This window comes from Meleagris gallopavo, chromosome 8 (genome assembly GCF_905368555.1).
Source record: "Meleagris gallopavo chromosome 8, MGAL_WU_HG_1.1, whole genome shotgun sequence".
In the NCBI taxonomy this organism is placed as follows: Eukaryota; Metazoa; Chordata; class Aves; order Galliformes; family Phasianidae; genus Meleagris; species Meleagris gallopavo.
Genome location: NC_139411.1, coordinates 21,116,257 through 21,132,318, shown reverse-complemented (window position 1 = coordinate 21,132,318; position 16,062 = coordinate 21,116,257). Strand labels below are relative to the sequence as shown.

General features: G+C 34.3%; 1 protein-coding gene across 1 annotated transcript in view; it reads left to right on the top strand.

Annotated features, from left to right (window-relative positions):
• LOC100543833 (adhesion G protein-coupled receptor A3) overlaps positions 1-16,062 on the top strand; it is a 251,820-nt gene that overhangs the window by 91,876 nt on the left and 143,882 nt on the right. Inside the window, exons 3-6 of the mRNA XM_085229268.1 lie at positions 1,611-1,682; positions 5,428-5,499; positions 14,349-14,420; positions 15,119-15,282. Of these exons, the coding sequence (XP_085085394.1) occupies positions 1,611-1,682; positions 5,428-5,499; positions 14,349-14,420; positions 15,119-15,282 (380 nt within the window). The remainder of the gene's footprint in view (positions 1-1,610; positions 1,683-5,427; positions 5,500-14,348; positions 14,421-15,118; positions 15,283-16,062) is intronic.

Sequence of the window (16,062 nt, the reverse complement as noted above, 5' to 3'; positions counted from 1 at the left end):
CTCAGATTAACCTATTTTATTGACTTTATTTTATTTGCATTATGAATGAATAATGATTTATTAGTGAAAACAACTGAAGCAAAGGAATTTTGACATATCTAAATGAAGCTAAGATAACAACGGTATGAAACAAAAGCACTGTTTTTTGGGGAGACATAGCTAAAACGCTTTCTAATTTGTCTCATAGTGTTATGAATCCTTGTTACCTCTGTTTATGTTACACTGTTAGTAAGTATATGTAATGCTATCTGCATTTTAGTAAGCTTATTGTTTCCTCTCCATTTTAAATCTGTACCTTCCTTCCTACCTTTCTCCTGTTTATTTTGTTCAGTGATGTCACAAGATGGGGTGCAGCACAGAGTTTGCCTGCTGTGCTTCTATAGTTCTGCATTTCTAATATGTAAGACAAGGCTTCATGTACACAAGTAATCATGATGCAGGCTAAAAGCTGAACTTGACCTTTATGAGTCAGAGACTTTGACTAGAGACATACCACTTTTCAACATCACTACTAAAGGAAAAAGGGTATAAAGCACAAGTTTGTGGAACTGCATTCAAAAGACCTGAAAAAATTACTGGTAAAATACAAAAACTGATTGTAACATAATTCAAATTTCAAATTAAAATATGTCTTAGTGTGAGTTAATCATTTGGGATAAAATCTCACCCTATTGAGAGGTTTTTGTGGAACCATGATTTAACTCAGCATGGGTTTTATTTGCAATAAAATAAAGAGTCATAAATAAGGTGACTCTGACTGCTGTCATTTGGCAGAGGTGTAGCAGTGGCTGGTATGTTCTGGAAGTGGCCAATCTGAGAAACAGCACTGATATTATTGCACACCAGTCATTCCCTATGAATTGTAAATTGTCAGAAGATGAACAGTGACTGTGAAAGAATTTGCAGCGTTTGTCTCCTAGGCCTGCTTATCTAATTGCAGTGAAGGCATTTCTTCAGTGTTCACATCATGGAGAGGCCTGAGATAATTCCATAGTAAATCTCTGTGGGGACTGAAATGAGAGAAGTGTCGTGGCCCCAAGCACTGTGCCAAGAGCAGTTGAGATTACTAATGCCAGTAAGATCTTTATCTGCACAACAACTGATCCTCTGGATGTCACCAACTACAAAATGAAGCACCTATCTGCCAAACATGAGAAATTACTTGTATTTCAAGACAGAAGGCTGACCTGTCTGTTTATGTATTGCATGACAGCTGCTTTGCCTACATTACATGGAAATGAGAAATGTACAGCACAAGTAATAAGCAAACTAAAAGGCTCTTGTTTTGCTGACTATTTTATTCACTCATTGATTAAAACATTTTTCCTGGGGCAAGAATGGCTGGTAAGCTTGTTTAGAAAATTGCAAGTAAGAGAATAATTAAAACAGGTATTTTTTTAAATCTAATATTAACCTTATAATTTAGAAAAATATGGTATTATAAACTGCAAAAGATGTAATGGTTTTGGTGTTGCAATTTAAAAGAAATTGCATCTTTTACAGAAGACAAATAAAGGTTAGAATTGCATTACATTCATCATTCCTCTTGTATAGCACTTGTACAATAGGGGAAGTGGTAATTAATTGCTCCTTCTCTTATGTCTTTCTAGAGATCTGAAGAATAATTTGATTAGCACAATTGAGCCAGGGGCCTTCCATGGACTTTCAGAGCTGAAGCGCCTGTAAGTATTAATTCCATTTGAATTATTCTGAAAATTGTGTTTGTATCAACATTTCTATCCTTGGGCAACTCACATATGCCACCAAGCAATAGTAGAATGAGGACACTGTCTGGAGAATAAAAAATCACACGCTGTACTTTTTACATTTACCATCCTTTTATTTTCTTTTCCTTTTTCTATTTTTTTCCCCTTTCTTTTTTTTCCCATTTAAGTATACGTATGCTTTCCAATAAATGTCTTCAAAGGTACTTCTGCAAAGTTCAAAAACACACCTAACTATTGACGTAGCAGACAGTATGTCACTGTAGACATTCATTGGAAATAAAACCAAGGGTTTTAAACAAGTGTAAGCATTGCAGTGTAAGCATAGCTTTGTGCTGTGCTAAGATTTTTTTATTTTTTTATTTTTCATTATGTACAATCTACTTACTTTTATCACAGGCCGGGTCTGTAAAATAAGTTCTTAGAAAGGAAACTTTTTCATCTTTCAGAACTTGCCTACAATTTTCTTAACTCTCGTAGTAACTGCTGGATATTTTTTTTTATTTTTGCCTTTTTGTCCTGTCTGTTATTCCTGTATTCCTCTCACTACCAATCTTCTCAAAGTACTTTCAGAAGCACTGACTGGTTTTTAAACTACATTTGTAAAAAGGTAAAGTATCAAAGTTACCACAGTTCTACAAGAGGGGCTTTTTATTTAATAAGGACTACAGATCCTCCTTCATTCTTCACAACCTGAAACCTCTTTTTAAAGTGTTCCAAGTGCCAGTATCCAAATGGCCACGTACAGCAAAGCAGCCATCAGTGCCTGAAGTCTGCTTGGCATTGTGCACACGTCTCAGGTGAAGAGACTTGTGAGAAAATGAGAATTATTTTAGGAGAATAATAAAATTTAGATGATGAGGAATGCAAAGCAAGAAATTTTTTTAATCTGTCTGCTTTTTTCTCTGAGGTTAAATCTCTGATTGAACCATATAAATAAAAGTTTCAATATCTGATCACACAGCTAGCAGTGTCTTCTGACACCAACCACTAACTTTTAGTGTGTTTGGTTACAAAGCCAATGACGTAGTACTTATGAAGTCAGAGCAGTCTATGCATTTTTAATGCAAACAGAAATGTAAGGTTGACACTTTAGTGTTCACTGCATTTGGGGACAAAATGAAATGATCAAAACAAGCACTAATTACTGCTTTGGCCACGTACTCTAATAACACAACCCTGACCTCTGGTGGGAAAAACGGGAAGCCTGTTCATGTCCTGGGCTGTATGCTGGAAAACTTAGACAGCTGAAACTTAGATCAGCTGTCAGAGAGAAGTCCAAGATCAAATCATCTGGTGTTAGGAAAAATGAGAAGAAATGACTATTTAGAAAATTAGGAATGGTAATGTTAGGATTTCTCAGAATAGAGCTGAAAAAGACCCCTTCTTTCTGGCATGAACATGTAACACTGGGAGCAATCAAGAGACAGTGAGTTGATTAATTACCAGCTTTTCAAGTTTGATACAAATAGATATAATTTGTGGTAAGAAAATCTCTGCAGTCTTCAGCTCTTCAACAATTGGGTAGCAGACAGCTGAGCAGAAGCAATAAATACTATAAACTCCTGTTGAATGCTGAATACAGTCATTACTTTAAGGCTGCACTTTATATCTTCTTATTTCACATGTTGAAGTTGGTGTAAAATGGGCAATTGCAGGAGATACAACTGTCAAGGCAGGCAGATAAACAGCAGGCTGTCAACATCAAAATGTTTTCTGCAGCTGATTTGCAGAAATCTTCTAATCTGTATTCAAACTAAAAATTGAATTATTTCAAGGGTTTACTTAAAAAGGGACGGAGAAAACTGCTGCAAATTGAAAATTTATGAAGCACTAAAATTATGACACCTGGTTATTCAACAGGGGAGAGTTTTGCTTTCTCTCACATCAATTTAACAAGTCAACATTATTAAGGTAAATGTCTTACTCCTGAAAAGGAGCACCAGCTTTGTACATTATGAATTGAGTAACACCTAATATAATATGTATTAGTCTGGAGAAATATGCAGAAAGCTACCTTTTCTTTTTGCCTTTAAAAATGGATTTTATAATACAGAGATTTCAGCCACATACATCTTACCATGAAAATAACACTGATAAAAGCCTACAGAAGAGGAAAGATAGCCTTTTGCTTTGTTAAAAATACCATTTTACTGTGTCACATTTTGAGAAAAATGACTTGTTTTGATTAGTTTAGGTGAAATTTACTCCTGCCACTCAAATCATGCTCCACTTTTTGATGCGTTTTGTTCTGTATGTGTTCAGACTTTTCTTAGGCTGAAATAAAGCATTAACCAACTAAGAATTGAGTGGGTTCTTGCTTACTATTTAATTCTTTAAGGGAAAGATACATATGAATAAATGTGTATTTGTCTTGAGGTTGTGTTTTAAGAGTTTGTGTTTTAAGAGTTTTAAGAGTTTCTAGCTTTCACTAGAAAAATTTAGAGAATAACAGCTAATTTGCAATTTTGGCACTATATTGTTCTGCAGACTATTTTCTTCATCTGTTGCCTACTTCATATCCCTGATTAGCATTTAAGAAATATTTTCATACTAATGCAGTATTTCATAATTTCATTGCACAGCAATATATTCCTTGTCTGATGAAAGCCTTAGTAGTGAATTCTAAAGACATTGCCTTCACATTCTAGCAGAATGGATATTTCTCCATGAAAGAAACAACTGGATTTATCAAACTCATTCATCTTTATTCTGCTGTTTTGATTGTTTGTGTTCTCTTGTAGCAAGAGAAAGATATTGTTGCACAATGCAATAAAGAACTTAGAAGGCTACCACTGGTTCTATAACAAAAATATATTCAGATAAAATTTAATGTCTTAATGGACATTTAATCACTTAAAATACTGAGATTACTACAGTTATATTTAAAAAAAAAGTTGATATGAAGGAAAACTGTAGTCAAGGTTGAAAATCAAGTACTTGAAAATTAAACATTATTTCAAAATATTCCTGAGAGCAGAATTCCTATTGCTATCACAACATGATTGTTTATACCTTCTTTTGTTTCCTTTCTAAAAGAACTCCGTACATTTTGTTGTATGTATGAATTGTAGAGAAAGCACCCATTCATCTTTCTGCAGACAGCAGTTACAGAACATAATGTCTTGTGGTATTCGTAGTCTGAGGCAGCCACTGTATTGTTCTTGCAAGAGCTTTCCTAGTATTTATCAAGATTGAACTTCTTACTGGCTGAAAAATTAACTTCTCCTTGGTTTCTGTGATTTCTTCAACAAGAGAGAATGGTACCCATGAGATGATATGTTAGTGAACAGTAAAAATGTGTCCATCTTGACTAACTACTGCACACAACAAAGTGGAGGATACATAATGCTTTTCAAAACTAAGCAAGCAGGCACTAATAAATGTGATAAAGAATAAATCTGTTGTTTTGAAGATAAGTTTTTCTTTTTTATTTATATAATCACATTTTAGTGCAATTAATATAACCTGCAGTGTGGTATGTCTAAGAGTGGAATATTGCTAAATAGCCTTTATATAATGTTGTGAAAGTTGTTTAATTCAGTCATGTTACTGAATAAAGCTTTATTTCTTGCTTGTATCTGTATCCTTAAGCATTAAAATTAAAGAGGCTCTTTGTGATTATCTGGGTGTGTATATGAATAATGTAGAACTAATGTTTCACTGTTGTGGGTTGGTTTTTTTTTGTTTTGTTTTGTTTCAGAGATCTTTCAAATAACAGAATTGGTTGCCTAACACCAGAAATGTTTGTTGGACTTAGCAGTCTTCACAAATTGTGAGTATAATACTCCTCTTGTTTTAAATAGGAGAAAAACTGAACTACTACATGTCTTACTTGAGTACACTTAACAATAAACTTTCATTATTATCAAAATTAATTTCATATAGACTTCCCATAAATGTGAAAAAAAAACCTCTACTGAGCCCTTGACTGTGATGACTTGGCACTTTAAAGATGGTTTTATTTTCAAATGTAAAATTTATCAAAACTCCAAATAAATTGAACATACAACATTTTTGCATTGTAAAGATGAATGTGACATTTCTGTTTGCATGCCATGCAAACAAATGAAGATCAAACACCCAAATTATGATTCATAAAGTTGTTTTCTAATGCTGGTTAGAAAATTGATACATTGCTCTTTTGATCCACTGGAGATCAGTTAAAATTTTATAGCTTTTTTTTTTGGCTCCTAAAATGTATTACAGAAAAATTGTAAAGGCATAGACAAAATGCGTAAAGTATTATTTAAATTTGGAACATCAAGGTAGTTCCAATTTCTTGAGAAATGTGAAATTTAGGCTGTCCACTGAAGGTGTTGTATTGTTCACACCATTTTTTATGGTACTTTCTGAGTCATTAGTTTATCATGTACAGTGACACTGGAGCATGCTCTAGGGAGTAAAGCAATTGACTTGCCTATCCGTATGTCTCAGCATTTGCTGGGTCCATAGATTTTGAGACAGAGAAGAAGTACTCAGAAAACAAAAGATTACAGTAGCATACCTGGGTTGTTCAATTTCAGAGAGAATCAGGTGAATATGGAAAGTATAAAATACGTGATAGCCAAATTTACTGGAGATACTAAGTTTATCATAGCCTCAGAAGATGAAGGTTGATGTTGAGGAATGACTGAAGCAAAGGAGAGGGTTCCCTGACAGCACAGTAAAACGGCAAATTAAATTTAATGGAAATATACATTAAGTCATGTAAGGAAGAAAAAAGGTTCTGGGCTAACCATTAAAATTCAGGAAAGATGTTATGAAATGATAGTGAATAATGTCATAAAAACAGCTGCTCGTTGCTCAGTATCACTTAAAAAATACAAGTATTATTAATGAAAGAGAGAAAAAATCAGAGAACATGTATAGTACTGCAGAAAGAAAGCTAAGCAGCTGCGTTTTGAATAATATGGGCAGTCTGCTCAGTCCACTGAGCTAAGGAAGGTGATCAAATCTCTGAAAGACTCAAGGCAAGACAGAATGGAGTGGTGAGAGGTGCAGCACTAGGAATGAGCAAGTTGCCTGTAACTTTCCTGGCTCGGAAAGGGACAGTTGAGAGGAAGGGAAGTATGATATGAGACTCTAAAATTCCGAATAACATAATAGAGATGAACAGCAACCTATTTTTCATCATCTCTGACAGTACAGAAACTAGAGGATACTGAGAGAAAATACTGGGAGACAAATTGGGAAAAAAAGCAAACCGAAAGGAAGGTTTGTTGTCATTATTTTTTAACAGAAGACAAAGCTGTGGAACACTTTGCTGCAGGATGCTGTTAAAACTTTACATGAATTCAAGAGGCTATGGATAATATTATGAAAGAGGTATCCCTGCTGGATTATTGAATTCATAGAAACCTGGTATTGTTCAGGAAATTCTTGAGTTTCAAATATTTGGAGGTTGAGAGAATAAATGGAGGAAACAATATTTTGTTATACGCTTTTCAGTGTATCCTGTTGAAAAAGACCCAGGAGGCATTTTTATCCACATCTGCCTTCATTCCTGAATGGGGAATCAGTCCTGTGTCACAGTATGTTACAAATCTTAAGCTTTATTTTCTTTCTCTCCAAGTCAGTTTTGGAGAAACTGACCTTGGAAAAAACAGGAAAATCTTTCTAGAAAGATCTGCCAGGAGATCAAAATGATGCTGGGTAAAAGACCCAAAACTGGCACGTTTAACTCATTCCATTATTGAGAGTAACTGTGCCAGATCTCCTCTGATGTATACAAATGGGAAAAGACAATGGAAGGAGCCTTGATAGCAAGTTGCCCACTTCTCTTTTTACTCATCTCAGGCATGTGGTCAGATTGGGCAAACCCAACCTGCCTCTGGGGGTTGCCATGTTTCCTTTTGTTGTGCTCAGTGAACGTGACTATGACTATAAAGTCAGATTATCACAGAAGGTATGTTTAATTCGAAGTGGTGAAGCTACCTTCTAGACAATATGAGCAACCTCATCAGAAACTGTTCAAATCCCTGCAGTCTTGGGAAAGAGTCTAAAAATTTTATTCATAAATTGTTCCAAATGATCTTAACTGCTAAATTTCAGTCTTGTGAATATAAAGAACAGGAATTACTTCACAGTGAGTTTTTAGCATTTTTTCTGTGGCAGTGTTTGGCTATACTCGCCCTTTCCTCTGAAGATCAGGAAGGAGAGTGGAAGACTATCTCTGCATTCTTGGCTTGTGATAGAAAGCAGCATGTATGCATGGCAAAGCTCAGTAGTTACCAAGCTGAACCAACCAAAGCATTACAGTGTCCCTTGATAAAACAGGCTCCCATATCCCTGCTCCCTCTGATAGTTGAACTCTGACCCTGCCACAGTGCTTGCAGATTTTTTTCTGGACATGCAGATCCAGAGAAAGTCTCATCAGTTCCCCATACATTATGGCTATTACTGTCTTGCCTCATGTCTTTTTATACATCCTAGGTAAATATTTATCCTTTCCTCAGCATGAGGCTAAATTTCATTTCCGAGTGTAGACTCAGCACTTTCTGCATTGTTTTAATCTGCGCCTCCAGTTTATAGCTGAACTTTGAATGATGCCTTTCTTAATTAAAACTCTCAAGTGAAATTCTTGTTGCACTTTTCACTAAATAATATTATTCAAAGTAAAATTACTTACCTACTACCTTCACGTACACTCATCTCTTCTTGTAAAATGGTTCTCTTAATGTTGACTAGACTTTGGTGCTGTTATTACCAGATTTTATTTTCATGTATTTATGTTTCTGAGCCAAAATCACTTGAGAAAGCTCTAAGTAGTCAGTCACAAGGCTGTCTCTGCACAACACCAGCAGCATCTCACTCCCCTCTCTTCTGTCCTGCCCATTAGCTTATAATGTAACACCATAAATGTTCTTATCCCCAGGTTCTTCATTACTATATGGATTCTTCTTTATGGATGTTATGTCCACATGTCAGTGTAAAAAAGGATGATTCTGATAGACCTGTTAATTTGACTTCACTTGTATTGAAGCAGTTACTGGCTGAGTTCTGAAAAAAAGAAGAACAGAAAAAATATTGGCAGATTGGGGTTTTCTTTCATCTTTTATAGTATGCTTTTACTAAAGATATATCACATAAGCCTATTAATAAAACCAGTGATTTTCTAGAAAAGGAAAATTACTGGTTGGTTTTAGTGTATACCTAGCATTATATCTTATCAGTAGGAAAAAATGTAAAATTTATACTAGATTTTTTTCATGTGACGAGGACTAGTATTCAAGACCTCGATCTCCCCTGGTATTTTTGGATTGTAACTAGTTCTGCATCTTACTAGTCATTCTGTAGGTGATCTTAGGAAAGATCATTTCTAGAATCTAATGGTGCATTTCCCTCAAAACATATGTAAACCAGATGACCAACATCCCTGAAAAGTCAGAAATAGTAGCAATTGGATATATTTAGGCTACATATAACGTCTGCTCTTTCTCACTTATTATTTGTACTAAGAATTGTTTAGTGTAGTAAACCACCTTCTTTAGGTAGATTTTCCAAAGAGTAACTTCATTTTTAGTAATTCTCGCAATCCCTCTATACTTTCTGACTTTTTACTAGCATTTTCAGTTTATTATTGGCTCTCTACATCTCTGATCTTTAAAAAAAAATTATTTCTCAAGGCTTAGTTATTGGTTCACTTTGTTGTTCTCCATTTTTTTTAAATTTCGGTTTTAAATCGCCTTTCTACAGTTGATTATATTATTGAGATCATCCTGCATGCCAGTTCATATACTTCACTAATTCCTCTCCAGTTACTTTATTATTTTTCAATTATTATCATTTCTGAAGTCTGTTCACTGGAAGTCAGAGGCCTAATCATAGATTAGACAAGATTTCTTTTTTACCACGAGTAAATCAGTTTGTGATTACTGTATCAAAATTTATGACTTTATCTTTTATGCAAGCTGTCATCTTTAACAAACCAGAGTCAAGAGCAGCATTACTCTTGTTGAGTTGATGATTATGTTGTGCCGCTAACATCACTGTAGAGAGGAACAAGTCCCCACCGTTCACCATGTTACTTGCTCCTCTATTTCAGAAATCTGATTAATGACATAATTATTAATAATCGAGTTGGTAATTTCAATTTGCCTTGAATGTAAGAACTAGTGGTTGTTTTTTTTTTGTTGTTGTTGTTGTTGTTTTTTTTTTTTTTTTTTTTTTTTGTTGACTACAGGCTAATCCAACCTGCTGCCTTAGGCCTAACACTTTTTAGCATTTTTTTTTCCCTTGGACTTTTTTTACAAAAAAATTCCCAAAACAAATATTTCCATCTATAAATTACAGTAAGTCTCTTTTATGTTGCTAGCAATACCACTGAATCAAGTTTACTGGTATTTTCAGGAGTGTATTCTCTGAAAACAGTGTGGAGTGGCATTTACTGAATATAACATGAATGTATTGAATTGTACTAAAGAAAAGATGACAAATTCTTAAACAATAAACTGATTTAATTACCACCAATTATGGGTGAGAATATCAAAGAAGCATTATAAATATATATGGAGAGAAATAACGATTTATGCAATTGTTGATTGCAGTAATTAGAGCTCTCCTGTGTTACTTTAGCAGAGATAAAGTACAGAAGGATCTTTGCAGGCTGTTATCAAAACCAGTAGGGAGAGCCGTGAGTCCGCTGGAAAGAACAAAGGACATAAATCCTTATGCACCTTCTGTGGATTATACAGATGAGCTTTCCTGGTGCTGTTTATGAGCACAAATACCAGGTGAAACAAAATAATGCTGTGTTTTGCTTGTTCTTAGCTTTGTAAAATAAAAATGTGGGGGGAAAAAAAGTAAAAAATCAACTCTAGGACTAAAGTGACATAACTTTTCATCAAATGATGTGACGAATATATCTAAACTCAGTAGGATAAATGTACTTCTCTAAAATGAAAGGTGAAACTTATCTAGCTTTTAGAGGTTATGCAAGGACTCTTCAAAGGGTTTGATGATTTCATGTAGACTATAGACAGGGCAACCTAAAGGTTTCTTAAACTTATATCTAAAAAATAATAATTAGTATCATCAAATATTGTTTTGAAAACATAAACACACACGAAATCTAAATAGAACTTTTAAGCCTCTTAATCATGCATGTGGTAAAAAAATCTCTTAGATCAGGATGTGCATTTTAGTGAATTGGAATTGAATTTCAAATTACTAATGAAATCTAAAATTTCACACAGCTCCCAAAATCACTGCAGGCAGTGAATTGTGATTATGTTCCTTGAGGGTGATCTAATTTTTACACCTTCTTGGATTTGATGATTTGTACTTGAAAAATGATTTCAAAATGCTTTCATATTGTTTGACAGATGTATCTGACAGTGCCTCAGACAGCATAAGAGAAGATTTATTATGTCTTCTGAGACATTAGCTTAACTTTTTTGACTTAATATATCATCCTTTGGCTGTGTTTATGCTGTGCTGGGGTGCACATATTCTAACTAGGACTGACATAATTGAATGCAACAAATCTTCCAGATCTCCTTCAGCCCCTCAGTGGCCATGTTTCAATGCTTTGTTCCAGAATGATGTATGCAAATATATTTTGGTAGGTAATGGTGTGGCCATCCATACTAATCCTGTTTATACTTAATTTAAATATCAAGAGCTATGGAATACTGGGTTGGTGCCACTGTACTGACTGCCTGGATTTTGTCTTAGTAGTCCCCAATAAGTCCTTCAGGTTTGGCATGTTAGTGCATTAAAACCTATTTCAACAAGCAGCTACTGCTGGATCTTCCTTTAAGAAGTTCCAGACAGACCTTCCTCTTTACTTCCAACTGTTTGATTAAAGTACATCTGATTTATTTGTCATTCTCTCTCTAAATCATTATCACCAACTAGCTTTATGGTAATATTATATCATAAATTCTTGTGTGACTTTGTTGCTGTCATTGAAGAAACTACTCCCTTTGTATGGTGCCAGAGATAAAGTACAAAACCGTGTATAACTGTGAATAACACCGTGAATCACGTAGACCCCATACTGAGAAAGTATGCACCAGAGCCTGCCCTTTATTTGTGCTGTAGGTTTTATACCTTCTTTATCAAGTCTTTTTGCACAGAAGAACCTACTGCTTCATTCAGCCTCTGCTTTCTAATACTGCTTAAAAGAGTGAAACATACTTCATGTTCATATACTTTGTTTCCACCTGTACTTTGCCTCAAATCAGTCCTTCGAGGTGCATTTGGCTGTTTTATGGCATTTGTTATTTATATTAAAGCTTCTGGCAGAAGTGTTTTATTAATTTCTGTAAAAGCACAGAGTATTTGATATATAAAAAAATAAGTGCAGGACCCTGTACATAAAACTAAAGTGGTTTACCTCTGATATAACAGAGATCACACTTTTCTATTAATGTAGTAAGTTAATGGCATAGCAAGTGCTATCAGCTTTGTAGTGCATTAATTTGTTATGTTTGAAATGTTTGGAAACTAGGTGATGGGAATGTTTTAAGAACAAATTTCCTTTTAAGTCAAGCTAGAGTGGGTTTTTTAAGATATCTGAAATGGTGGAATTTCACAATGCTGTGGTTATAGAAATATTTTAATACAGAATATGTGTCATGTGAGCCAACAGAACCAGGCAAACATCTAACTCAGAAGTGCTCAGTTATTGGGTGATTTAGTAATGCTCCAGCGTGCTTTGTTAGCAAAGAAGCTATTCCCAGTGTTGGGGAGATCCAGTCTTATATCCTGTGCTTGTTGGATGTAGAAATCTATTTGTGATTTACACAGCACTGTAAGCATGATACTGGTTTGCTAATTAGCAGTAGTAATGTGGAAATTTTGAGCCAGGTCATTGGCTGAATATGAAAGAATATGAAAACTGACTTACTGGCTCTGTCCTGACTTCTGAACTGTCAGGAACTCGATTATTCCACTACTTGCCAAAAACACTGAAGAAAACACGTATATCTCACAATGAAAAGATACAACAAATCTGTGAAAAGAACACGTTAGAAATTTTTAGTTTAATGAAAGGCAATCCTGGCAAGATATCTCAGTGGGCTTGGTATGACCTATGGGAAGTGCATAGATTTATCAGGTGTAGGATGGGCATCTTCAGCAGTGAATAGCCATAGTCTGTTTGCTGAATATTGCTACATCAGCCATGGAAATAACTTAGCTTTTCCTCGCTTTCTCAAATACTGACCAGAAATGAAGCCTTCCTTAGTTCCAAACAGAATTACTAAACTTCAGTATTGATGTTCTGTTTATTTTACTGCATGAAGCCTGGCCAGCTATTTAAAAGAAAAATGGGGTTTGCGTCAGATTAGAAATGCTGCCATACTGCAGTAGGGTAAAGAAGATGAAGATGTGCTGTGTTTCAGCTGGCATCCATACATGGCTGGCAGGTTACGTTTGCTGTCTTTCAGTTCAGCCCGATTGTCCTGTCAGTTAACGGAGTACTACTGTATCTGCTTTCCTACTGGTGAGGCTACTTCTGGTCTATTTCTGTGTAACTGTCAGGGTTATCACTTTCTCATTCAGTCCTTTTAAGGTCCCAGTTCATCGAACTGCTTCAGCATATGCTTAGCCAATAAGCGTGAATAGGTCCATTTAATTTTAAGTAAAGAGGCTATCTTATATATACCTACACTTCAAGGCAAATTAGAAAGCCCTTCCATTTCCAAGAGCTTAGTGCTTCGATTGTATTAAGGGTGCGCTGTTAAACAAAATACTTGCAATGACCTCAATTATATCAACATATCTTACTGTCACTCAGTATAATGAGAAATAATTTCACTTAACTTTGCTGAGCCAGTTTTTTTTCTCTATTAGTAGAGTTTTCCTTAAAGCTACCATGAAATTTTGAATTGTTCAAAGCTTTTTTTTGATTGTTGAAAAATTACTTTTGTTCCAAGAATTGCCAAGAATACAAAAATAAGATTAATTGTTTCCAGAAGGCTCTACAACTTATTTTATTTTACAGGTACTTAAAAAGACATATTAAGCGTTTACCTCTTGTACTCCTAAGATGCTGATTCAACAGTACTATTGAATGAGGAAATATTAAATTGCATCTGTATGCAAGTATTCAGCTTAATCCATTCAGACATCAAGACCAAAAATATAGTAAAACTGTAGTTAAAATGGAAATGGCCTTAATAATGTGAGGATAGGAATATCCATTTATTTAAAGTCTTTTGTAATAAAAATGTTTACTTTGAAAACTCACTGCAGTTTAAATAAAATGCTTGGATTCATCTAAACATTATTAAACTGATGCTTTTATTTGTTTACCTTGAAGTAGCATTCTACATAAACAGTAAATTAAAGCATAGGTCTTGGTGACAAATCACTGTGTGAATATTTACACTGAAATTCTAGAGTATATTACTTCTGTTAAATATGTACAGATAGTCCTGTTTCTTAAATGGAATGAATTGTATGCGCACCTACTGTGACAATAAAATAAGTAAAAGTGCATGGTTTGATTTGAATATTGTTGTCACTTACAAAAAGGCAATGTACAAATTTAAACGTCTTTGTTGTGGTCAGGAAATGACTTTTTTTTTAATTAGCACTTGGAAAAAAATTATGCTCTATAACAATTTTGTTTTCATGTATTTGCTATATCCATAATTATTTTTTTTTTTCTAGGAATTTGTCAGGGAATATTTTTTCAAGTCTCATGAATGGACTCTTTTCTGAGCTGCTTGCTCTGAAAGCACTGTAAGTATGATTCCTTCCCTTCTTAAAGAGTCAAGAAAAACATTGCAATGAAGATAGTGTAGTTGAATTCAAACAGAATTATTTCTATCAATGCATAAGAAACATAAAATATACAGTATTTTCTTACTGATGTCTGTGTCTGTCCTGAGAATTTGATGTAGTTCCTGAAAAACCCACACTGGCAATCCTGAATGGCATCTGTATTTATTCTTTTCTACTTTATGATTTTACACCTTTCCATGTTTGTATGCGTTACATCATGTGATAACTGTGAATACACAAAAGTACTCATGTTAAAAACATTGTCTGGAACTATAATGATAATTCTTGGCTATTTATATTAAATGCACCTCTCTGAGACTTAAAAGTATCTGTTGGGTGTTTCCATGATTAATTTTCTACTTGAAGGTGTTTTAGTAAGTAAATGTATTTTGCAGTTGCACCTATTCACATATAAGTCAGTAGTCAGAAATACTGTTCCCAAATAAAAAAAATTGGCATAATGTTTTGAAAGACATTAGGAGTGGGACAAAGTGCATGATTTGTCTTAAGGTATCTGTATAATTACTCACACATCCATATAGGACTGTCTTTAGAATATGATCCTCTGTATTTAAAAGACATTTAAGAAAGTTTGCATATTAGAATTGCACGCACACTAATTTTTCCTTTCTATTGCTACTCCTTTGTTCTTCTAGGCATTTCAACACCGATTCGCTCATTTGTGACTGTAATCTGAAATGGGTCTTACAATGGGCTAGAAATGCTTCAGTCCGAATTGCGGAAGAAACGATTTGTGCTTACCCCAGTGCTTTACAAGGACTATCTTTTCGTAACCTGAAGGAAAACCAATTGATATGTGGTGAGTTGTACTGGTGTTTAACATCACCAACTGGAGTGGATTTGACAGAAAAATGTTTTAAAAAACATAGTAGTATCACCAAAAAAAAATATTAATAACTGGCTTTCTTATAGCAGGAAGAAATTTATAATGCACAGAAAACACAACTAAGAATAAAATAGAGTGGGAAAAATATAATTTGCTTATTTCATCTAAAATTGTATGTATATTGAGAGAACGCCATTGTCCTGTCTATATATTAGGTAACGTATATTCGTGACTTGAAACATTAATACATGGTGGTAGCCCTAGATTGTTATATTGCATGAAACTGAAGTTTCCTTGAGGAATTTAGAGAATGATGCCTTTAAGTTATATCTCTGACACAAATATCCGATTTTGTTCTTTTATTTCTCATTTTCTAAATCTGTTCTGTACGCTTCAGAACCACTTTCTATGGATGAATAGGATTTTTAGAGTTGAACGTTAGGCAAATTCTTTAAATTTGTGGATCTGTAAGTGAATCGCTTTCTGAGATTTTCCACTGTAGCAAACATAAAGGATATGGTGTGAGGAAGAAAACAAAAAATACAAACAAGTAAAGAAAATTCATCTCTGGCTGAAAATTACATAGCATAGGACAGAGAAACATCTTGAATTTAAAAGTTACACTGCATAGAAAATATCATCAAAATATATCATCAAAATATATCATCAAAATATATCATCAAAATATATCATCAAAATATATATGTGAACCATAGGTCACTCAGTGGCTGAATTGTTAAGGAAGCACAGATA